Source organism: Neopelma chrysocephalum, unplaced genomic scaffold, assembly GCF_003984885.1.
Source record: "Neopelma chrysocephalum unplaced genomic scaffold, ASM398488v2 Primary Assembly neopelma1_23, whole genome shotgun sequence".
In the NCBI taxonomy this organism is placed as follows: Eukaryota; Metazoa; Chordata; class Aves; order Passeriformes; family Pipridae; genus Neopelma; species Neopelma chrysocephalum.
In genome coordinates this window covers 35,419,055-35,444,281 of record NW_020897691.1, presented here as the reverse complement: position 1 = coordinate 35,444,281, position 25,227 = coordinate 35,419,055, and the positions used below count along the sequence as shown (strand labels likewise).

At 36.8% G+C, this 25,227-nt stretch overlaps 1 protein-coding gene across 1 annotated transcript in view; it reads left to right on the top strand.

Moving 5' to 3' along the window:
- Positions 1-21,427, top strand: part of FIG4 (FIG4 phosphoinositide 5-phosphatase) — a 64,057-nt gene extending 42,630 nt beyond the window's left edge. Inside the window, exons 20-23 of the mRNA XM_027693397.1 lie at positions 1,743-1,938; positions 5,534-5,616; positions 9,312-9,401; positions 19,669-21,427. Coding sequence (XP_027549198.1) covers positions 1,743-1,938; positions 5,534-5,616; positions 9,312-9,401; positions 19,669-19,846 — 547 coding nt within the window. The 3' untranslated portion in view covers positions 19,847-21,427. The remainder of the gene's footprint in view (positions 1-1,742; positions 1,939-5,533; positions 5,617-9,311; positions 9,402-19,668) is intronic.
- The last annotated feature ends 3,800 nt before the right edge of the window (positions 21,428-25,227 follow it).

The window sequence follows — 25,227 nt, the reverse complement described above, 5'->3', positions numbered from 1 at the left end:
TGCTCTGCATTGACTGTATAGTAGAGTAAAAGGTGGCTTCACTCTTCCGCCTTACCCATATTTAACCTTTGGTAGAGGTGGAACCTTTGCATTGCACATTTGTCATCATCTTTTGATCTATGACATTTCTGAAGGGTTTGTTTATCCCTTCTTGTCCATAAGTGTTCTGGACAGTTAGATCTTGGCCTCTTCTGAGTACATGCTGGGAGTGGGGTGGGGATAACACTGGGTGGCACTAAAACAGGCTCCCCAGGGTAGTGTCACAGCACCAAGCCTGTCTAAATTCAAGAAGGGTTTGAATAACGCTCTCAGGCACATGATGTGACTCTTGGGGTGTCCTGCACAGGGCCAGGAAGTGGAGTTGATGATCCTGATGGGTCCCTTCCAACTTGGCATATTCTGTGATTCTATGAACACTGTTATCAGTGTTTGGCTACTTACTCCATTCTTCTGCTTTCAGAAAGAACTGCTTTTCTTGTGACCTTCACCTCAGTTAGAAAAGTAGGGAAGATAAGCTTAATTTTCTCTAAAAAAAATGCTTTTGTCTTCATAACTTTCTGTAAACTTCAATCTAACAAAATGTCAGGTTCTGCTTAGTCAGAAATTAAACTTGCTGTGGTAAGTTCCTGTGTAAGAATTCTTGGGGGTGGAGTATGCTCTCAGACCTCCTTTGGGAGAACTCTCCTGCTTGCTTATACATGTTCCTTGAGCATATAAAGTTTAGCTAATTCAGTACAGGGGTAAACTGCTGTATGAGTTTGACATCTTTGTAACAGTCACAGTGTGCTCCTCTAGAGTTCAAGTGGTGCTCATGAGAACACTAGACCTGCAACTCAAAATAGCATTTGCACCACGCTGTATGCTGTTTTCATAGCCTCTTAGCATGCTCCTGTCTTCCTTTAGAGTTAAGTCATGCACAGTGTTAATGACACATGGACAGCTATTGCAGCAAGAAGGAGAGGTTTCTTCCCTGTTTCCAGGGATTTGTCTATAAACCGTCTATTCATTAGTTAATGTCTATTTGTTAACTGCCTTCCCTGAAAGATTGTGACAGTGTCTTAGAGGAAAGTGCAACCACATACCCTTCTATGGCCAGTAGGAAAGGATGCAAAGGATGTAGTATAATTTCTGGTGGGTAATGTATACCTTTCAGAGCATATACTGTTAAACACAATGTTAGCCTACTTATGTTTAAACACTGCCTCTTGAAGTCTTCATACAAATAAAGCACCTCTTTATATTGACTGAAATTTCTGGAGTGAGAAATACTGCATAAAGAAATGTTACTAGTTAAAGAAATAAATTGAGGGGAGAGTTATGGAAAAGAAAGGAAAAAGGTGACATTATCATTAGGATTTGGGACCAAGATTAAGAAAGCTACTGGAGTAGATATTGTTGTTACTCAGAAAGTAAAACTTTTTCCTGGATCAAAACCAAAGATATTATATCTCAATTAATTTTTATTCCTTTTTATTTATTCAGTTGGGGGGAGGGATTTTAGTAACGAATCAGAGGATTGGTGGAGAAAAGCTGATATAATCCTTTGGGCTCTCTTTAAATGACCCAGAATAAAAAGAGATTGAAGAAAAGAAATCAATTGGGGATTTCAAAAGATGAGCAACAACTTGTTCCAGAGGATAGAATTTATTTCCCCAGAAAGACCGTAACTGAGATTAGGAATTTTAAGTATTCATTGTTAATGTCTTGCTGATTTCATAAATACGCACTGCCTTTCCTAATAGGAACAAAAATAACAGAGAAGAAACCGTGTTGCAGCGCAAAACAGCTGCTAGTGCTCCTCCACCCCCAAGTGAGGAAGCAGTCTCAAGTAGTTCTGAAGATGATTCTGGGACAGATAAAGAAGATGAGGGTGCTGTTTCTCAACGTTCAACTCCGGTAAAGGTGACTGATACAGGAGACAATACAAAAATCACAGAGGTAAGAAATTACTGTGATAGGCAAGAAGGCTTAAAATTCACATTTCCTTAGGAAAAAAACAGTAAACATTATAGAACAGTCAAAAATAAAGCTCTAAGGCATTTAGTGAAAAAGGTCTCCAAGGTAATTTTTGTGTGTAGATATAACACAACTGCTTATAAACCTTCTCTGTTCTTCTTGTTGTGTATTAGTGAAACACAAAAGAAAATAGCACTGGAAGAAAAGAAACCTATGGTATTTGAAAGGTATCCAGGTCATTACATACTGCATAAAATACATCTGTGTTAGTGTGTTAATTCAGAGCAATAGTGTACTTCTGATTATTGTCACTTACCATTCTCAGGTGGTCTTGGAGCATGCAAATAGGATTCCTTTTCTTCAGGAATGTACTTGATCTACTGTTATGGTTTGGAGCTGGCTCCCTGCCAAGTCTCCAAACCTTACCACAAGGAGTCCCCCCCCCCCACCCCAAATCAAGGGAGAAGAGGGGGAAAAAAAAAACCAAAAGAACCGAAAACGAGGGAGACAAAGTAATGTATATAAATATATTTACACTTATATTTACAGTTATATACAGTTGAAATATATATATAATTTCTCAGGGAAAAGGGAAAGGGGAAGGGAAGAACAAAAACCAAAATAATATATATATATATTATCCCAATCAGTAACCCAAGGTCTATCAACTAAAAGAATTAACAAAGAATATCTTACTACTCTCCTTGGGACAATGGAGAGTCACGCTGGAGCGACTGCCGGCAACCTTCGCCTTCCAAGGTCGACAAGGCCTTACCAGGCCTCACTCTCCAAGCCGACAGACTCAACACAGGGAGATCTGCACCTCCAAAGCCGCTGGAAGGAAAGAGAGCGAAGGTCTTTCATCCCTTCTTCTTATACCCCAGTTTACGTAAAAATCGTAGGGAATACCGGGTAAATCTGGGCACTTCCTTGGTTACAAGCTGGTCACCAAGGAAGGCCTAGGCCAAACTACCACATCTACCTACCCGATCAACATTTAGTCCATGGGAGCTAATCTGGAGCAAATACCCTGAAAGACTCAGACCCTGAGGTCTGAACACCACATCTTTGAATTACAAAGCAATTCCTTTTGGATGATGCCACTTTGCTCAGGTCAGCGTAACTGTAAATTAATGATCAATTGTAAATTTCAACCAGATTTATGTGAACACTTTTAAATTACTGTTTCATAATTATATGGTCTGGCATTTCAAAAAAAATTAAACTGACTCAAAAAATGTACATGATAATGTTATTTCATTGGTCCTATGAAATTACTCCTACTCAAGTTGAAGATATTGGCAGTGAATAAAATAGTGAAATAAATTGCATAAGCACAGTCAAATGGAAAGAATATGTTGTGGGCTATTAATCTTTTTTTTGCTAGTGTAACTCCCACATTCTTGGAATCCCTTGGGTACTAATTTAATGAAAATATTGAGTTGTATGAAGTATTATGGAAATACCTATTTTATTAATTCATGTAATCATTCTTCAAATTCTTTCTTGTACCACTGAAACTGTCTTAGCAAAAGGATATGCTAATGGGGATGATGCCTGCTCAGCTGGTGTTACGAAAAAAATTCAGGAGCCGTAAGCTGGGGTGAGATAAGAAAGGGTTTAATTATGCCAAGGCAATAGATGTTACACGGCGCGCGCCGGGCTGTGCCCAAGATGTTACATTTATAGCAATATCTGGCCAATCCCAAGTGTGTCCATCCTCTAACTTTTGGCCTGGTCCACCCCCTGGCCCGCCTCTCGGAATTGGGTCTGGGGTGCTTTTTGGGACCCCCTCTTCATCATCTTCGTCATCTTCAGCGTACAGAGAGCAGGGTGACCCAGTTCTTTGACTCTGTCCTGCGGTTTAGGCCAAGATACAAGCATTCTCCAAACAAGACAGGCTTGCCTTGACTAAAAGACTAAACATCATCTACTGGATATGGGGGTAGGGTGATATAGGGAGTATGGAATGTATAAACTAAGGGGTGCTACAGGGAGGAGGGAGAAAGGGTTTCTAAAATCTACTTCTATTACTTATAAAACTTATAAGGTATAAAAATAAAAAAGCCATTATGGGCTTAAGGCATCAGGGATTACAGAAATTTGGAAAATACTTACATTGTCTGGGAGGAGTGTTGGGTTTTTTTAAAGTCACAACTAATTTAAATGGTTAGAGCACTATGCTTGTACATGTTACCACTTTTGAAGAAAATTGAGTATTTATGATCTTAGTCAATATAAAATGTAATGCCTGATAGGCAACAGACAATAAAACTGTTGGTTTGGTTTTGTTTTTTTTTCTGCCACCATACAGATTTTCATTCTGTTCAGTTCTTAGCCTAGGATTTGTGTTCTCAGATTCTGTTCAACAGTGCCTTCTTCCTAATCATAATGAAGCACTTTCAATAAAATAACTGTGAATTTATGTGGTATTCATTTTGGACAATTTGGATTAAGCCAATACAAGTGCATTTTTCTGTTTATGCAAGATATTTTATCTGAAAGTTCCATTATCTCTGAATAATAGAGTACCTGTTGTCCAGCAAATCAGATTGTTTATAGATTTTTTTAAACAGAAATCCAAGCTTAAATTTTACTCTTGATTCCTAGTATTGCACAATTTATCTCATGTCATTTTTCCCTTCTGTTTTGAACACACTTCAACACTCATACCTAAGGTAACTTTTTTAGATTTCTAAGATGCTTAAATGAAAAATGTACGTAAACACAAAGTATGATTTAAAATATTATTGAATGTCAATGGCTTTCAATTCAGTGAGTTATTTTGATTTTTTTAGTAATGCATATGAAGAAATATATTCCAATTTATTAGCACCTTTTCATGCATTGAATTTTAGTCACAATTTGCATTGTTAATTCATGCTATTCCTTCTTATTTGGGGAACCCAAAGAGCTAGTTCCTATCCACGTCTCCGAGAAGTTATTAAAAAACCACTTTTATACTTCTGGTCAACCCATATCTTTCTGGAGTTCTTTGACTTTGGATCTTTTTGAACTAAAAGAAAACTGTCTTTATAGTTGACTTGCAGTCATATGTATCTTGTCAGTAAACCCCCTCAGTTTAGCACTGAATCCTTAGACAAAGTGCAGTATTAAAGGTGCATTGGTTCCTTGTTATAGTTGACTGACATGATTGCGTAATGTATAAAATAAAAATAGTTTTGTTCAACCTGAGGTTTGTAATTATTTCAGAATTGACAGCAGGAACTGTGAAAGTAAATGTGGGAGCATGTTCTGAACGAGTATGATTTATTCTATATTAAGTTTCAACACAGAACATAATTTAATAACTTCATCATTACGTTCTAGGAATATAATTTATTCTCCTGATATGTTGTTTTATCATGTTATCTTTAAAGAATTCTTTCTATGTTGAATAACGGTTTTAATATAAAAATATACAGAAGCTAAGATTAATATTTATATAAGAAACTTACTTGGTTTTGTGCGCTTTTGAAATTATTTTTAAGTTTAGAAAGAGTTCTGCACTTAAAACCAAACTTCTTTGGATGTTGTTATGGTATTCTCAGTTTGAATCTTTCTTCTTATGTTCCAGAATGTAGTGCAATCAACAAAAGATGTGTATGGAGTCAATCTTTCAGATATTCCGTCAGAAGATGATCTCGCAATATATGCTAGGTGAGATAAATTTCCAGTGGTAATCAGTAAAAAATAATTTGAGGTAGTTAAATACAGTTTGTCAAAGTGCTGCCTTTGATCAAACTTATGTAACTTATAAATTTTAGAGATATTTGTATATATATACTATTCTCTTTTTAAAATCAAACTGTTTTCGGATGTCTCTGTCAACTCTGATTTCAGTGGAAGTTAAGTAAATTCCATGGGAGTGGTCCCATGATTGTAAGCTTTGTAGTCTGTGGTTTTTGCATTTTTCAAATGTTGAATTACACTAATTCAAATCAGTCATAAGTGAAATAGCTTATTCTGTAAAAATGCATACAAAACAATAGAAGTTGTCCTTTTTTTAACATAATGTCTTATTCATAGACATGTGTTAACTGTTACCTTTTACTCAAATTTAAATAGTTGTGTGAATTTTGGAAGGAAATAATTTGTGACTTTTGAAGGAAAATTACTTTTCTGAATAATATTCAGCTTTTTTTCTTGAAACATCTTGGTCTTCTGAGTTTGAAGTAACTTGAACTGTTCTCCTCTAGAAAACAGTTGTCACCATTCCTGCAGGAGCCATGAACTATCTGCTCCCCAAGAGCAATCAGCAGATTAATGATACGCTTCGCCAACAAAAGGCATTGTATCAGGAATGCTGTTTCTGAATTGCCATAACCTCATAGAGAGCACTGGCTACATGTTGCTCTTGTTAAAAACTGTGTAGTTACACTATTGTTCTCAAATACTCTCCTCAATATCACAGAATAGCACTAAAGCCAAAAAGAAACTGGTTCAAATTTTCATTTTTTCTTAAACCAGAAAATTAATTTGAACATTTTGATTTTTTTTTAACTCAAACCAAAAGTGAACTAGAATAATATAAGTTACGGATGAACTAGAACTGACCCAAAAAGTCATCTAATCTATTCCCTGTTGGAGGAGATTCTTTCCTGAACTGCAGTGTTTTTCTTCAAAAACTAGTCAGAATAATGAGAATTAAGTACTGGAGATCAGATGGAGAAATTTAGATACAGATTGAACGCCCTCTCAGTTCCTGAAGTCTTGTAACACTGTTATCAAGAGAGAAGTTGCTTATGTGAGACATCAGGAGTGCAAATCAATGACATCTGCTTATTAAACTAATGTTTCGAACACCCGCTTAGAATGTAGAATTAATGACGTTTGAGAAAAGAGATATAAGAAACCTACACATCATCTCGGAAAAACACTGTACATATATTGAAGTGAATACTTGTGAAACGTGTTGAAATGGCCTTAGGTGCACTTCTGTTTATTTTCTAATGTGTAATAGCAGGGGCTACCTTGTTGTATTTGAAACCTTTTCAATTTTTGAGGGGAATTTTAATTCACTATGCTGTCTTCTCATTTGGTGATACGTGATGTTTCATCCTGACTTAGTTCATTAATCCACTGAAATATTTTTTTTCTTTTTATTTAAGTCTTTTTCTGTTAATTTTTCTTTAGGTGTAGCTACTTCTCTTGCAGTCTTTAGTTCTTTGAAATTCCCATTTCAACCTATTTCCTAAATCCTGAATCATTTGAAGATAGAACACTTGAGTAGGACTGAAGAGGATGTTTCTCCTTATCTCTGAAATTTTTAACTTCACCTATGCCTCTAACTTTAGTTTTTTATTTTAACCACTAGAAAATGGGTGCCAATTTGCCAATTTTCCTTTGATATAGCAGATAATTATTGTGGTTCTGCAAATGGCGCAGTGGAAGCTGCTGTCTACTCTGAGTCTCTCTGTGTAGGTGAACAACTCTGTGATAACATCCAGAATTGCGGCTACTTCCCATTTTATATTTTTTCAGGCTGGACTAGCATTCAATCTATTTTAATTGTAATACTATAAACCCCATGGGGGCTTTGAAGCTCCCTATTCATATTTTTTTAAGACCAAAAAAAAAAAAGCTTGCATTTATTTAATTTCCTTCAAGTAATGCAGGTTTTAAAAATAAAACAATTACAAATTCCTTACCTCTTTTAGCTAACAAGACATTGTGCTATTTCTGGTCTGATGTGCTGATTTATGTAATAAAGGATGTCAGTAAAATCTATACTTTCCGAAATGTACATCACTTGAGAATAGCAGCAATTTCTCTCACAGTATGATTACAGTTATCACATCAAGTTTTTTTCTGTTATTGTAATAAGGGAAATGGAGATGTAGGATCCTGACTTTACATGATATCCTTGGCCATGTTACATGGTTTTTTTCTTTATTAATATTAGGGTCTCACAGATTTAAAGTACTTCAGGTTAAGTTACTTTGCATCAACTGATCTATATTATAAGCCTATTTGCAAATGCAAATTAAAAGTAATTTGAATCTATTCAGCCCATTTTCACTGATGGCTGAGATAACTTAATTCTCTTCAAAACAGAAATCATAGAAGCACAGATTGGTTGAGGTTGGAAGGGACAGGAGGTCCCTAAAATAATTTGAAGATGTATGCTGCAGATCAACTGTGCACGGTACCTTACTGATATCTCTGGTAACTTGCTTGTGTACATTTAGGTCTTGTTTGTTTCAAAATATTGAATAATTTAAAGCAATTAATTAAAATACTTATGCCAGTAGTTTGCCTTTGGTTTTTGGTTTTTAAGCTGGTTTCAATAGCAAACTCCTGCACTAGGTCTCAATTATCTTGATTTCCACTTATAATTCTCTTATTTAGAAATGTAAGTATTTATTCCTTCAACATCCAAAGTGATGTTGCGTGTTTCTGAGGCTTTTGTTTCTACAGTATAGAATCTGGATGGAGCAGAAAGCAAAGCTGCAGTAAGTTGTTTAGAAATGTATTGCTCATTTGACTTCTGTACACTCTTTCATGCGGTTGGTTTTACGCTGGTAGTTGTTGCTTGTTAAAATGTAGTAAATATTCCTGAAATAGACCAGTGAGACTTTTTAAGCTAGATGGAAGCCAACTACTAAGAAAAGCCCTTTGCCTCAGAAAATTAAAGTATTAGATCACAACTAACATTTACTTCTCTTTTCCGTCACGCAGATGTGTTGGAAAGTGAACAAATAGAGTGCAAGATAACTACATATAGATATATTTGAAACCCTCTGACTTTTCCTTTTAGGCTGAGTGACTAAGATTAGTGATAAACTACTTTTTAAAAAACTTTGCTCCACTTCATTGCCAAGAAAAAAAGCCATGACAGTATTTGCCTTTGGCAATGTGTTCCAGCAAATATTTGAAGATGGGAAAATTGTCCCAAAAGATTGTGCTTGTAAATAAGTGATCTGGACTAATAATTAATTTCAGATTAATAAACTGGATTGAATTTGGCAGAGGACTGACTTAAATCTGAAACTTGAGAGACTTTACCTCTTTTCCTGATTTCATCTAAATGATTGTTTTGAAAAAGACATAGGAAGTTGACTGTAGAGGGCTATCTATTTCTTCAGGAAGGCCTGCTTCTATCTCATGACATACTAGATGATACCAATTGATAAGCAAGTCTGTTTTCAAAGGAGGTTCGGAGTTCACACATGCATCCACTGTGAACTTTTAAAAATCCCTCTTGTTCACCAGAGAGTTACGTCATGATCGGTGACTTTTACAGCACAACTCAAAACCTCATTTTTTAGTGTCAGTTTGTTTCATTTGATGAATTTTTTTGTCATAGTTCTTTTATTTCTTTGATTTATTTTTCTATCTACTGCTTTTTACAGGTTTGTTCAGCTGGGACAGAGTCAGCATAAACAAGACAAGGGCAGCCAGCCATTTTCCTCAAAACACTACTTGGATAGGGTTATAAATTTGTAAGTGTTTTTCTTCTTTCTCCCTTTAGCCTGATTTCGCTTTTGTAATTGGATGTGAAAAAACATCAGGTAAATTTGATGCTAAATTGTTTGAGTCACGCTTCCATTTTTTTACTGCATAAAGAGATTTAATGTGTAGCATGAAGAACTGGGTTTTTGATTTGTTTGGTTTGGGGTTTTGGGGAGTTGTTTTTTATTTGTGTTCTTTTGGGGGGGTGTTGCTTTTTGTTTGTTTTTTAGTTTTTGTAGCATCAGGGATTTTGTGTTCAAAAGTCTTAACAATCCTGAGTTAACACAAAGCGCTGAAGCTACTGAGTTTAAAAGGCAATTTCTTCTTGCTGTTATTACTTTTGAAAGAGACAGTTTGAAAGACTGGTTGCATATTCTTCATTAAAAAACATTCAAAGTTGCATTTGAATCTTCTTAGTAGAAAAAAAGGGTCATGATATTATCCAAATGTTATACTATTATTGAAGCAGGTCTTAGAGTTTAGATGATCAAGTCCTAACTTCCCAGTTGACATCTTCCTGTGCTGTGGACAGCCTAAAGTTTCACCAAGGCAAGGCAGATTTTTATTTATTTTTGTCTCTGGGGAACGTGATCTTTTATCCAACAGCATGGCCACTTCATAAAACTGCAAGAGCTTTAATCCAAGCCATTGAAGTGAGGGAAGGTTGGACACAGCGTTTGTCCAAGTGGGGATAGAGACTGTGAGTGTCTCAGTTGGGCTGAGAGGATAGAATAACATGAAGCAGATGTAATGCTGTGTATGGGACAATATTGTCTCATATCAGTGTTTAGTCATTTAGTGTTATCTGCATTTAAAGTGATGATACCACATTTGTAGGTAAATGAGCCTGTAGTTTTATAATAAAATATATCTGATGGGTATTAAAGTAGTAAATTAGATGGGCAAAGTGTAAAACTGTTTTTCATAAGAGGGAACAAGCCTGAATGTTTTAAAGGGAAATGCTTATTAAGAAAACATTTTATAAGAATAATTTTTTATCATGGCAGTTTCTTTTTTTGTAATTGCAAAATCTCCTGGCATGTTAGACAGTGTAAGAGGTAATAATTCCTTTCTTAACCCTTCAAAAGTAGGGTAAATTTTCCCTCCATGCTTTGCTGCTGCAAAATAAACACATTAAATAGAATCTATACACAGAACTCTGGAGGCTTTTGGTAGTCAGATGTTAAGTTTTTTCTTTTCCCAAGTGTATTTTCCCTGTGTTTCTGAATAGTGAAAGTGTAAAAGTCATAGAGCACACAAATCTGTGCCTCCTGTCACTCCTTCTCTTGTAGTCATGTAGATCATCTTTCTCTGCCAGTTCTACCAAATATGCTCCCCTGTGTGGACCTCAGAGGAAATAGGGTATCTTATAGTTGGTAATTTCTTTTTTCTGAAAGTGTATTTTTATACAACTTAAAAATTTCCTTTGGGTTTTGTTCTGTAACTTTTTAAAAATGTTTAAATACTGTTTGGATAGTAACAGATGATTCTTTCAATAAAAGTCATAAATGTAGGCATTCTTTAAAGGCATGTTGTTAAATTCTGAAACAATTCTGAATTCTCTTACAGAGGTGGAATTGCTCCTCTGAATCAGGAATTTCCTTGGAGAATACTATCTTTTTAGAGATAAAATAGAATGAACTAATATTAGGGAGAGAGGGAGGGTTTTCAGTAACAGCAGCTGAGATACATTCTGTATTTGTTTTGCAAGGAGCTCTTGAAGAAATTGAAAAATTATGGTAACTTGTATTAATTTGATGCTAAGTGCATTTTAAATTGAAAAAAATATGGCAAATATAATTTTCCAGTAGTTCCTTCTAGATGCAAATGCAATTAAATCCCCATTCTTTTCATAGTAAAATGAAGTTTTCAATCCAAAACTTTGGTTTCTCATCAGCCATGAGATACAATTTAGGCTTAGGTTAGTTGCTGACATTTCCACACTTCACAAGAAAAATCTTTTTGAATAACCCCACACCTCACAACCTTAAAACACTTGGCCATTTTTATCAAATACATGAAACCAATACAAAAAAAATTCTTCTTATTTTTATAGTGTCACCTCAGTGATGTCTATGAGCTCAGATATGCATTGTAGAAAGGCTGAAGAGAAAGTTCTGGTCTAAATTTAGAAACTGTAAGTAGAGATGAGAAATAAAAAGTGGATACTTGAACAGGGACTGCAGTGATGCAGTGAAATAATACTGAAGTTGAGTGGAGAATGTGGAAGGATAGCGAAATTCTTTTTCTTCTTAGAAATTCTATGAAGGAAAAAAGGGAAGAATTTTACTTAGGGCTAAATAGAACTAAGCAGAGCTGGATGACTATTAGCACAATCTATTGTACTGTATGTGAAGAGATACTTTGAGTACTATAGTATAATTACTGTGGGCTGACAAAATGCACTTGTTCCTAATTCCCTAGTACTCATTGTGGTGTGATATAAATAATACTGTTGTAAAAATATACTCTCACATCCTTTTTAAATGTACTTCATGCATTTATCTGGGAGTACAAGAAATTTTATTACCTGCTGAACAGGGAATTGAGTGTTTTGATTCACTGCAGCACAAAAGAAGAGTGTGGACACGTCTGAACGTCCTTATAATAGAAGAGTAGGTGGTGGATATGTCAGGGTCCAAGCTGTCTTCTGTGCCTGAACTAAATGTAGCCCATGCAAGTTAAATGCTCTACTGGGATATTTTAGTCTATAATACCACTATAAAATATAAAAGTAAAAATAAAGTGATATATTTTATCATTCTAATGAAGGGTTTTATAATCCTAACTACTTATGAAAGCTGTTACCTCAATTTAGAGCAATTCTCTTGTTCATTCAGTACTTCATATGACTTTGTTAGTGTAAGGGATATTTCTTGGAGGATTACATAAAAAATAGCTTTATATTTATAAACATGGCATTGTTACTTGTAACTGTTATAGAGAAAAGGCTGGTACTGAACTTGTCATCTTTCCATGTGTTCATATCCTAGGATTTCTTGGAGGGTTCCTTATGTTGAACAAGAGAAGTAAATGAATAAAAGATGTTAGAGTGTTAAGTGTATTTATTTTTTTACATTAAACCCCTGCATAATATCTAAATGGCTTCTTGAGACTGCTGTGGAAATAGTGAATCAAAAGGCATCATAATTAATCAACAGCTGACTTTGAAAATTAGAAGTTATCTTGGATTCTCAAGCATGTCGATAGTTTCACAATACAGTGCTTTTTTTTTTGCATGCTCTCTGCTTCAAGTACACACCCCAATATGTTTATTCACATCAGAAAGTTAGGTAAACTTCAATGAAAGTGTTTATTAACAAAATAGGGACTTCTTTTGAATATTCTTGGAAACTACAGGTGAATAAATTGTTTATCTTCTGTCATCTGTCTACACTAATCTTAACTGTCTTTTCCTGATAAAGTGGCAGTCAGGGTTTCCTTTAAAAAAAAACAAAAAAAAAACCAGAAAAACAACCAACCAACCAACCATATTCTGCTCTTCAATAGAGCACCTTCTTGCTATACAGCCCTTTGTCAGAGCAGCATCTTCAGCAACAACTTGGATACAGGACTCAAAGCAATTCTAAGTGAGTTTGCCAACAACACTAAATTTGGAGGAGCTGTCGACTCCCTCAAGGGCAGAGAGGACCTGCAGAGAGACCTCAACAAATTAGAGAGATGGGCAATCACCAATGGTATGAAATTTAACAAGGGCAAGTGCCGGATTCTGCACCTGGAATGGGGCAATGGTTGTGTGTAAAGACTAGTGAGCAAGAGGCTGGAGAGCAGCACTGCGGAAAGGGACCTGGGGGTCCCGGTCAATGTCAAGTTGAAGTCAGCAGTACCCTGGCAGCCAGGAGGGCCAACCGTGTCTGGGGGGGCATCAGGCAAAGCATCCCCAGCCGGTCGAGGGAGGAGATTGTCCCGCTCTGCTTTGCACTGGCGCAGCCTCACCTTGAATATTGTTTGAAGTTTTGAGTCTGCAGGGGAAGCAGTGTGAGGAGCAGCTGAGGTCACTTGGTTTGTTCAGCATCGAGAAGAGACTGAGAGGAGACCTTATCACAGGCTACAACTTCCTCATGAGGGGAAGTGAAGGGGCAGGCACTGATCTCTTCGCTCATGACCAGTGACAGGACTTGAGGAAACGGCATGCAGAGGTTTAGGTTGGATATCAAGAAAAAGTTTTTCAGCCTGAGGCTGGTTGAACACTGCAACAGGCTCCCAAGGGGAGTGGTCACAGCACCAAGCCTGTCAGAGTCCAAGAAGTGTTTGGACAATGCCCTCAGGCACATGGTGTGACTCTTGGGGTGTCCTGCGCAGGGCCAGGAGTTGGACTCAGTGATCCTGATGGGTCCCTTCCAATTCAGCAGATTCTATGATTCTATTTTAGGCTTAGTGGGCTGGTGTTCTTTCTTTTGCCTTTGAAGTCTCATTTGGATCCTAATGTCAGCAGCATTGGAATCATATCCTCTAAAAATATGACTGTAACAAATTCCTTTGAAATATGAAGGAAATTTAGTTATTCCTACATAGGATATTATGGTTTTGTTGAATTTGAAATTTTGTAGTATTGACAGTCTAGCAAAAAAACAGAAAGTACTGAAAGGTATGCCACCTTATCCCATCTGCTTTTGGACATTCTAGTGAAAATTCTCTGACCCTTCTTTAGCCTATTGCTCTGTCTTCTTTGTGATGTGATAAATTTCTATTCATCAGCTTAAGGTAACTGTCTTCCTCAATTAATCTATTTGAAAAAGTAAGTCTAAGCTTTTCCTTAAAGAAACAGAATATTCCTCTTTTTTTTTTCTTTTAATTGTGAATTCTTTTGATACTTGTTTTTCCTGTCCTATGTTTAGGTTCCCTTGTGTGTTTGATCTTTAAATTTTGAATTAGCTTGTGGTCAGTGTAAATCATTCTTACTTAAAAGATTTATCTTTCCTTAGATATCATCTTTCTGTATCAGATGTTCTTTCCTTTTCTCATATTCCTTCTGTCTGCACTGTAGAGAAGCTGCTTCTAATTTGGATTGTAAAATGCTTATTTAACTGCATACCTGTGTAAGAAGAGTCTCTTTTTTCTCTAACCCTTGAAACTGTACATACCTTTACAATTTCAGTTAATTGTTGTGAGACCTGGATGCAGTCCAGTTTTTGCTCCTGCTTGGTTCTGCAAGATACAAGTTGCAGTATTATTGGGCATAGAAGTTTTCTGTTTTTCAGCCCTCTCCATTCACAAAGAATGTGACTGAAACTGTTATATGGAGGTGTTGGTGTCTAAGGAAGGACAATTCTGTTGAAGGCTCTTTCAGGAGCACAGCAAGCAATTTAAAGGGATACCATTTATGGTAAAAAAATAAAATAAAATGAAAAAAAAAATAAATAAAAAAAGCAACCCCTCTGGATTTGCCAGAGTTTTGTAAGTCAAATATCATAGCATCCTAGAATGCTTTGGGTTGGAAGGGACCTTGAAGGCCATCTAGTTCCAAGACCCCCTGCCATGGGCAGGGTCATCTTCCACTGGACCAGGTTGCTCAAAGCCCCATCCAACCTGGCCTTGAACACTTCCAGGGATGGGGCATCTGCATTTTCTCTGGGCAACCTGTTTCAGTTCCTCACTGTGCTCACAGTAAAGAATTTCTTCCTAATGTCTAATCTAAACCCACCCTCTTTCAGTTGAAAACCATTACCCCTTGTCGTCTCACTACATGCCCTTGTAAAAAGTCTCTCTCCAGCTTTCTTGCAGCCCCCTTTAGTTACTGGAAGGCTGTTGTAAGGTCTCCTCAGAACCTTCTCCAGGCTGAAGAACCTTAACTCTCTCAGCCTGTCTTCGTAGGATAGGTGCTCCAGCCCTTTGTTCATCTTCATGGATATTTGCTTAAGATTCAAACAAGGCAAAAGAGTGCATTTTGTTTACTTCTTTAGATATATTTTAGAGACTTGAGGAGAACTAATCAATGTTGAAACAAATGGTGGCTTTCTGGCGACCTCTATTTTTCTGAGAGCTACGCACATCACCATGCACTTTTTCTTCAGAGTATGGATCATCCTGATTGTAATTGAAGATTTTAATTGTGTCATCTTCTATTTTAGAGTCAGTGGTACTCTTGGTGAAAACATAACACTGTGAAGCAAGCATGCTTACAAGTGGGATGAAAATAATTGAAAGTTGCGTTGTCGAGGGTGCTGTCCTTCATGACATAGCATTTATGTTCCTATCTGTGTAATTTTCACTGGGAGGCCATAAAGCTATAGGTCTCTAGGGAAGTCTGATAGCCAAGTCATAAATAATGTGCTCTCCTTCATGACTATTGTAAGATATTAAACTTATTAAGTAGAATAGATTTTACATGAATAGTGTTAGAGAAATGACTTTTAATTAAATGACTGGATAATACAAGCACTCTGCAAATAGTTACAGCTTAATACAGGGTTATTAATCAAAATTGTCACACATGAACATGCGGTTCTTTCAATATATTTTTATCATGTTGAAGCAAGTAGGTGGAAAATTGAGATTTAGTTACTAAATGCTTCCATTGTGCCTAAGGAAAGGACTTTTGATTCATTAGTGCTTCAGAAATGTCATGTCTTTAGAAACCAATCAATAAATAGAGAAGGCATCAAATTAGTGTTATGGCTCTATTTTGTTCTTTTATTTAATTGTCTACCTTCTAGTGGACTAGACAGACTAGCTACATTTAAGTAAGTGACATCTTTTGGTGTTAGATAGTGACATTGGTAAGTTAGTACAGTGTGCTAGTGTCAGATACCATTGCTACAGTCTCAGCTTGGATGCTTTGCACTAGTTAAATAAGTACCCATGGAAACTATGGATGCTTTGAAAAACAATCTACTTTTAAAGCATCTATATATGAAGTTAGATAGACTACTGTTTTTTACCAGTTCTGAAAACACCTACCTTAAGTAAACTAGAAGAAGTGATAATGAGAAGAAACTAGCACATTATTGAGAAAAAAAATTTAAGTTTTAAGTATGCAGCCAAACTCTATGGGTGACCGGTGATTTTATTGTCTCAAGTTCAATAGCATTCTTGTGTAAGTAATTTTATCATTGCAGTCAAAATATAATCAAATTAATTTATAGCTATGCAAAGCTGAAATATGACATTGAAAACTATTATTTTAATCTGGAAACCATTTTGATATGCCATATTCCAGTTGCAGTGGAATATTAGGCATACTGTACTACATGGCACCCTGCGGTCATTTTTTAAGACTAATGAACTGTCCTGATGGAACATCCAAAATACAACATATTTTAATAAAATAAAAGGCTGGGGGGAAAAAAGGGAACAAGATTTTTTGACAGTTTTAATGGAGATCCTGATTTAGAAAGAGTGTAAAATATTAGTTTGTGCTCATAATGCAACTAGAAGTTGGCATTATTATGGGATTTCATTTATAAAAGGGTTTTGCCATTGCTGAATGTTACAGGTCTTCCCTGTTTTTTTCCTTTAAGAGATTCTACACACAAAAATAACTTCATCTCTCTTGAAGAGCACCCAGATAGAGAGTCATGACTGTGGCTTCTGTGGAATATGCCAATGATGCTAATATCTGAATCTCTCTTGCAGTTGGGCTGGTCAACATTTGCTTTTGGAAATAGTGAGATTTGACAGTAAGTTCCCACTGCACTCTTTACCTGAGAAGTTTTGAGCCCAAAAATATGTGCATACACTAATACAATATTTAACAATAGCGTTCTGACTTTTTTTCAGCCACTGGCACTGTCTACTACTCCAATATGCTCTTATGTAGAGTACTTAGAAAATTTCTCTTCAGTAGCCAAAATAATAGATGACAAATGAAAAGCTAGTTAAAAAATCTCAGGTATTAAACACAGTTTTGGTAGAGCTTGGAGCTCTACATTAATGGCAAGGTGACAAGGTTGGTCAGAAAATAACTGGTGTATGAGTAGAGATAAATACACTTGGTTGTCTGAGAGTGATGTAGAGGAGGCAAGCAGAGAATGACTGATCACCGTTTCTCCCAGGATAGGAATTACATGTGATGACAAGTCCGTGATGACAATGAAATGAGTGTCACATCAGGCACAATTAAGGCATGGAACTTATTCCCGTGGGATTCTGTTGATTGCTGAAATCCAGGAAGATATACTAGAGAAGGGATTGGTTAGTACCTGTTCTGTCTTAACAGACTGTCCTCAAACCTTTCTGCTGGTTACTCCATGAGACAACTACTGGGCCCAATGAAATTTTGGGTCCACCTCTGAGGAATGATCAAATGTAGGAAAGTGCTCAGTGTCTGTGGTTGTCAGAAAGTGAGTTCAGAATTTCCAGAATTGTGTTGTACTGAATACCAGGGCAGCTTTGTTTATATAATTTATAAAGTAGAAGTATTTTAATAGCTATCTAGAAAGTAGATATAGCTATGCATAAACTAGCTTCTCCAGCTGAAATGTGAACTAAAAATGTATGAAACTGATGATTTAGAGAACTCTTTAAAACATGTATGTAATTTTTCTTTATAAATTGAGAAGTAAATAATTTCTTCTGTTTAGTGTTTTCTAGATGCATTGCATCTACTGTTGTAGATAATCATAGTTCTATCAGGTTTTTTTTTCTTGGAGTTAGTTTCAAACTTTGATTTCCTTTAAAGCAAATAGTATTGACAGAAGGAAAAGATAATGTACAGGTTACCTTCAGATGGCAACATATCAGTCATTGAATGTTTTGTTGTGTAACCTAAACTGATATGCTATCACACAGGTAAAACATCTGTACTGCTCAACTTTGGGAGTATTTTATAAATAAATTACTAAAATATTGCTAGAAATGTACAGACTGTACTTATGAATCCAGCATTCACAATACCTGAACTGCTTTAAAATAAAGTTACTTACTGTACAGATACTTCTAGTGTTTATTCATTTATTATGTATGGAGTATAAATAGTTCTGTTGCTACCTTGCAGTTGGTTGTGGAGTTCATTGTGGAGAACACATTGCTGCTGAAGAGTTTGGCTTAGAGTCATAGAATATTAGAAACAGGAAAGCATTCTAGAGGTCATCTTTCTCCCCTGCTCAGAGGGGGACCAAATTAGATGAGGTTGCACGGGCCTACATACACTTGACTGTTGAATATCCTTAGGGAGAGAAGTTTCACAGCCTTTCTGAGCAACAACAGTGATTGACAACTTTCACGGTAGAAAAAAGTTCCCTTTTATCTAATCAGAACATCCCATGATGCAGTTTGCATTTGCTTTTTGGAATTTGTCTTTTCATCACACACTCCAGAAAGAGTCTGGCACCACACAACACCTTCCCACTGGATAGCTGCAGATGGCAATAAGTCCTCTTTAGCTTCTTTTCTCCTGGCTGAACAACCCCAGTGCTTCCAGTATCTCTTCATATGCCGTGTGCTCCAGCTCTCCAGTCATCTTGGTGACCTCTGCTGGACTCATCCAAATATTTCACTGTCTGTGTTGGAGAGCCTCAAAGGCCCAGTACTCCCGATATGGTCTTTCGAGCCCTGAATAGAGAGAAACAACCACTCTCCTTGACCTGCTGGTTATGCAGTTTTCAAGAGCTAACAGTTGAAAAACCAGCTTCTACCTCATGAGTGAGTCTGACAACAGTGCTTAGAAAAGATCTGACAAACTCAAGTTCTTGTAAACTTTCAAACTTTGTGTGTTTCTCATGAGAGGTTTAAATATTAACATTCAAATATGGCATTTATTGTGTGAAGATGATTTAAAAAATATTTTCATAAAATATCTGAGTGCTGTTGCTGATAATAAATTGTCAGCAATATTATTACCCTAATAATTATGTGGAAATTTCTTACCTGATAAATCCTTTCTCTGTTTTGGTTCAGAGCATAATCACTTGCTTGTTGTAATTGCTACTAAGTGGATAGCTCAATAAAGTCTTTCTATTATCTGCCATAATGCATGCCACAGATCTGTTTCAGCTGGGGTACTTACTGACCATGGGAGATCTGAGGAAGGATGAAGAAATGAGGGCAGGGTGGAGGGAAGTGAGAAAGTATTCCGTAATGCGATTAATGACAACTTACCTAATTACCCTACTTGGGAAGCTGGGTGTTATCAGGTCTGCAGTAGTGATAAAAATCTAGGTAAATGAATTATCTAGTGGGAAGTTGCCCTTTCATTGACTCTTTCATGTATATTTCAAGGCAAAGAAATACTCCTCTCTCTCCATGGAAAATTTTTACCTAAAGGTCTAAATATTCTGCATGTTTGTCTTTTTCCAGAATACCAATCTCCTCCTTTTCTCAAGACAATATTTATGAAGTCCAGCCTCCAAGAGCTGATAGAAAATCAATAGAGATTTTTCATGCGCACATTCAGGCTGGAAGAGGAAACATGCAGCCCCTGGGAAAAGATGACTTCCTCATGTACAGAGAGTACATTCGAAACAGATACATGTAAATCTAAGCTGGATTCTCCCACCAAGTCTACTGTACTGATAGGTCATAAAAATAATTTTAGAAAGGAAATCAAGTTTTGTTCTTTTGCAGTAATGAATTTATTATCTAACTTTTCTATTTATTATTCTTTACTGTTATCCATTTATTGTATTGTGCTTTAGGGAAAAAAGTGATTTAATATCTGCCATTAGTTGAAAGAGAAAGTGCATTTTAAGAGATTAAGTGAATAATCAGAGCACTTGCAGTCACTGAAGAGTATGTAGGCAAAGAAAATATTACATCTTTAGTTTTTTTATATTAATTTCTTATGTTGTTATGTTTGCTAATACAATAGAAGTGATTTGTACATAAGAATCAGAAGAGAATAGTTTCCTTCCTCTTTGTTCCATGACAACAAACAATCTTTTTTACAGCAAAATATTTTCTGATATTTCTTGAGATTTTTAGTAGCAAGTGGTGGAATAACTGCTTGTAATTTGCTGCTGTCTTAAGCAAAAGTGAAAAATATTTGGCTGATGTCAAAATCAAAATTTGCATCAAGACTAACCAACTTTGTAACCCTAATATGGGTCAAAAATAAACTCTCTGGTTCTAGTAGCTACAGAATCTGTGCCACATGCAGGGTGAAGATGGTTTGTGACTAATTATCACAGGCTTCTAGTAGGAGTCTGAGGTGAACCATATACTAACTGCATCTTGAAATGAAGTTATGCTTTCCACTTTACTGGGTTTGGAAGCTCAGAGGATGCAAAACCATCCTGTCATTTTTCTGTATGACAAAAATGATCATTTTTGCAGCATACTCTTTCCATCCCTGGATTTGTGCTCCTGTGAGATGCCTTCAGGTTCAAGCCTACAGCCTCCCAGGAAATAGACTCATTTGGGCTTGTAAATAAAACATCTCTCAAATTAAAAAAAAAAGAGAGGGGAGAGCCTACTATTTGCAATTGCAAGCTAAAATTCCCAACACTTTCTAGCCCCTTGCCTTGAAGAATACTGACAGTATCAGCAGCATCATTGACAAACCATATTATTCCACAAGCTTGTGCAGACCATATTTCAGAATTTTCTGGAGTAGCGGAATAACTGTTTTATGGATGTAGCCAACTGCATGTAGCAGATGTAGCGAACATGTTTGTGTTCATAGTAAATTGCTTTTCAGGCAGCTATTGTAGATTCTTGGCTGCATGCTGCAAATATGGTCTGAATATGTTTGAATATTTTATGCAGTCAGTTGCAACTCTGTCAGTAATTCAATGTAAGAAAAGATGCAGTGGATAAAGGGAAAAAGGTTTCTTGTGATAGAAGTTTGTGTGTTTCAGGGAATGACTTGTGTGCAGTCAGTGAGAGAACATGGTACCTTGAGCTACAAAGCGTTTTGGTGTACATTCTCTTTTGTTAATCGGTTAATATTATTTTGAGACAAATTGTTGTATTTTTGAGATATAAGAATGAATTGTCACTTTAGATAATACGTGATTGCACCTGTCAATGTTTTTTTTCTCTGAAAAAAACCCTGTACTGAATTCTTTTGTCCAGTATGAAAATAATTTGAAGGAATAAATCCTTGCTTTGAAAAAATGTAGAGCTGGAGTCCGTGTCTCAATGAGACAAATGCACATTTTTTCTTACTGCTCTTAAACTACTGCAAAGAATGTTTTCTAGACTCTCACAGTCCTTACTGTTGTTGTTCATAGATACTGGTAGTTTATTGAAGTTATCCTTGAAAGCACACCACTTAACCACAGATAACACAGAAGATGATACTCTGTTTTTCAACAACCAATGATGTTGTTGCAAAATACAGGAATTGGAATAATTTTGCAGCTCTAAGAGAAAATATGTTCAGACCTCAACAATTCAGGCACTCCTCAGGAGAAGAGGATTAAAGGAGCTTGTTTTACAGTTCTGAGAGATGAATGACATCTCAGTCCATTATCTGTAATATAATGCCAAGCTTTTCAGTGTCTCACTAAATGTGTACCGTGACAGTCCTGTTGTGGTATCCCCTGGAATTTTTTAGTATGTACAGCTGCCACTTGTTTCTCATAGCTGCTTATAGGCATTTAAGCCTTGTGCTTTACTTTCTATGGTAAGATGCTTGGGTATTAATATTCAGGTGACGACTGAATATTCAGTATGATCTACTGTCATTGTACTCATAGCAGCTGTTAAGAATACTTCAGGGTACCAATGTCAACTTTTAGTAGGTTTGTTAAAAAAAAAAAAAGGCAATGCAGAAACTTAGACGCACAGCTTAACCCTGGCTAAACTCATCGGTCTGAATCAATCTGCTGCTTAATGCACGTAAATGATTATTTTAAAAAGGAAATAGACTCAATAACTCATCTAATAAGTTCATTTGGATGAAGGACTCCAAAGATGCTGCCTCTGCATCTACCTACTTTATCCTGTTCTTGTGATAATAAGGTTCAGTTCTCGAGAGTGTTAAAAGTTCAGAAGTTTCAGAAGCTGAGGAAAAAGTGTATAAAATTAGTATAAACACAAAAAGAGTGGGCTGTGTTGGCTCTGAAGAGTAATGTGGTGCTCTTTTTCACTCTTAAGTTCTATTGATCACCTTTAACCTTAAACTATGTGGACAAATAAAATATTTGAGAAATGTGTTGATTTTCCTTCAAAATATAGTTAGTTTGTTTCAGTGTGTTTGAAGGTTGCATTGACATACAATTACAAAATGTACACCTGGAGAATAATGGCTTTGGATTAATTTCTTGTGGAATCAGGAAGCACAAATCGGATAAGAACTGTGTCATTTCTCTGCCAATGGTTTTTAATGGCAGTCCAACAGCTTAAGCTTCGTGCTGTGACCCTGTGCCATCAATAGTGATTATTTTCCAACACTTTCATTGTGAGTTTTGTCTCCACTTGTAAAGCCCACTGACTTTTTGTTCTCTTCCTTCCATAGGGTCTTAGGTGTGGCCCTGAAATAGGACCCTTTTAATGTTCACACAGCTGCCAGCTACCAGGGGAAGAAGGCAAAAGAGATGTGTGTAGTTCTGGGGTGACACTTGTGTAGTTCTGGGGTGACACTTGGGACAGCTTTTTATTTTGTTTCTGACTTTTTGAGATTTTTGCACAGGATCCCAGGAAGCTTCTGTTGGCATTCACAGACTCAGGCCAGCCTTCACTTGTATAAACTCCAAAGCATGTGGAGTCAAACTGTCAAACAGTCATGTTTTACAGTCAGAAGTAGTATCAGCCTCACTCAGGAGATAATTTCATTCTCCACAGGAGTTTCACCCTATCAGTGGTCACTGAATAATTACATGAACAAGTCCAGTTCACTGAGGATAAAACTAAGGTAGGTACACCTTAGGTAGTGTTCCATTTGCTGGCATAGTTTCAATCCAAGTGATTGCCTGGAGCCTGACTGTAAAAAAATACCATGTGCTTGGCTCCCAAATGCCTCCCTCTGTTTTGTATATATTTAAAAATCTAATTAAAACTGTCACTCTTGGTGATGATTTAAAAGTAATGTGGAACTAGTGCAATAAGTTACAAAATATTAATAAAAAATCATACATTGAAATTACAATCCTTGCAAATATCGATAATCAGCAGTTCCCTTCTGGAGTTCTTAAGTCTACATGCTGCAAAGTAAACCATTGCAGCTGCTAATCTGTCCCCTGGAACGAAGTAAGAGAGTGCTGAGAAAAGGCAGGAAAAACAATGTTTAGTATTACTATGTATTGCTCCTTCAGAAGTACATGATCTTTGCTATATCTGACCCAAGGGTTGACTAGAACATTTAAATTCCATTTTGTAAATATATTCATCTTTGAAGAATAGAGAGCTAGTGTAATAAAGGTAGGACAGGCAGTAGCATTTAATGAGCCATCTCTGATGTTCCATTTGCATTTTCCCATTCAGGTGTAGTTGTGCTCCCAGCACTGAAGCCCAGTGTGGTTTTTAGCCATTGTGATAGCCACAACCTATGCGTTTGTGGTTGTATTCCCATTTTTAGCAGGCTGCATGTAAAAAATCATGTGAATGCTTGCAACATCCAAATCCTCTCAAAAAACCTAGGCCTTGAGAGACCACTGTTGTTTTATATTCCCTGCAGCTCAAGTATTTTTTTTTTTTTTAGTAGGAGTTATCTTTTGTCTATCTCCTTTCTTTTTCATCTGATTTTTTGGTAGTTTTTTGATTTTTTTCACCATCTGTTTTTCAGAATCCTGTTTCTCTCACAGAACTGTGCCACAAGTTGTAGTTTTCCCACGATATCCGTCTCCTCCTTTTGGAGTTATCACTTCTTGAAGCAAAACTCTGTAAATTTTATACTTCTGTTGAAAAAACCTAATGCTTTTTTCAGCAACCCATATCTCTCATTTTTAAATGCAGGCTGTGCCATCATCTGCCCTGCCTGATTTCCCGTCTCCTGTGGTGGCTACGGATGCGTGTCTCTCTTGGATTCTGTGAGTCTTGGTATTCTTGAGAAGTGCTGTGCTTGGATACAGGATGTTAGTGCTTGAACAAGTTGTAGGCATAACTTCAAGTCTTTTCCTCTAGAGAAAATCAAGTGCTACTCTAATTAAGGAAGTAAGAGAGCATTTAAAGTGGTCCCCTCATGGCTGTCTCTAGCCCTGCTGCAGCAGCATCCTACTCTGCATCCTACTGCGTGGAGCTATCCAAAGTGGAGGGAGGTGATTTTTTTGCTCATGCTCCCAATAAAGTGGATCCAGCCTGTTTGAATAAGCCAATGTTGGCACATATCAAGACTCCCTGGTGTGGTTCAGTGTGAGATTTTACAGTGATAAACCTGGCTTAGGTCCCTTCGGGTTTTTTAACCTTTCCATTTTGATGCCTCTGTTCCCTCCTGTGCCTATTCCTTGGCATAAGCAGCTGTCTCAGACATGCAGAGGGCTGGGGCTTGCACTGCCACTTCCTATGGCTGTTATCCATGCTAAAAACAACAATAACTGTGCTGTGGGTTAAGCTTAAGTGAAGGTTCTGCTCCAGCAGGGCCCTGTCATCCCAAAGACAGCTCCCAGTCTGGCCAGTGGACATGGCAGGACACCAGTCACATATACACATGAAACACGATAGCCCTTCTGACTGTGCTGGTTACGTGGAGGAGGATGTTTCTTATGATTGCTGACAAACCTGGGCAATTAGCCCAGTAAATACCTTCTGTAAACTTTACTGGTGTAAACAGCATTCCTAAATTATTATGCACACCTTACTTGCAGGGCTGTGCTATGGTGAATATCCTGGCCCCTGTGTGGGCATGTTTGCCACCTGTGTTTGACGTTGCTACTACACTTGGCAAGGGATTTCCTTGGTGTTGTATTGCTGTTGGAGTTGTTCTATGGTACAGAATCGTTAAAAGTTGTTGTTTCTTTTTTTTGTAGCCTTCATAAG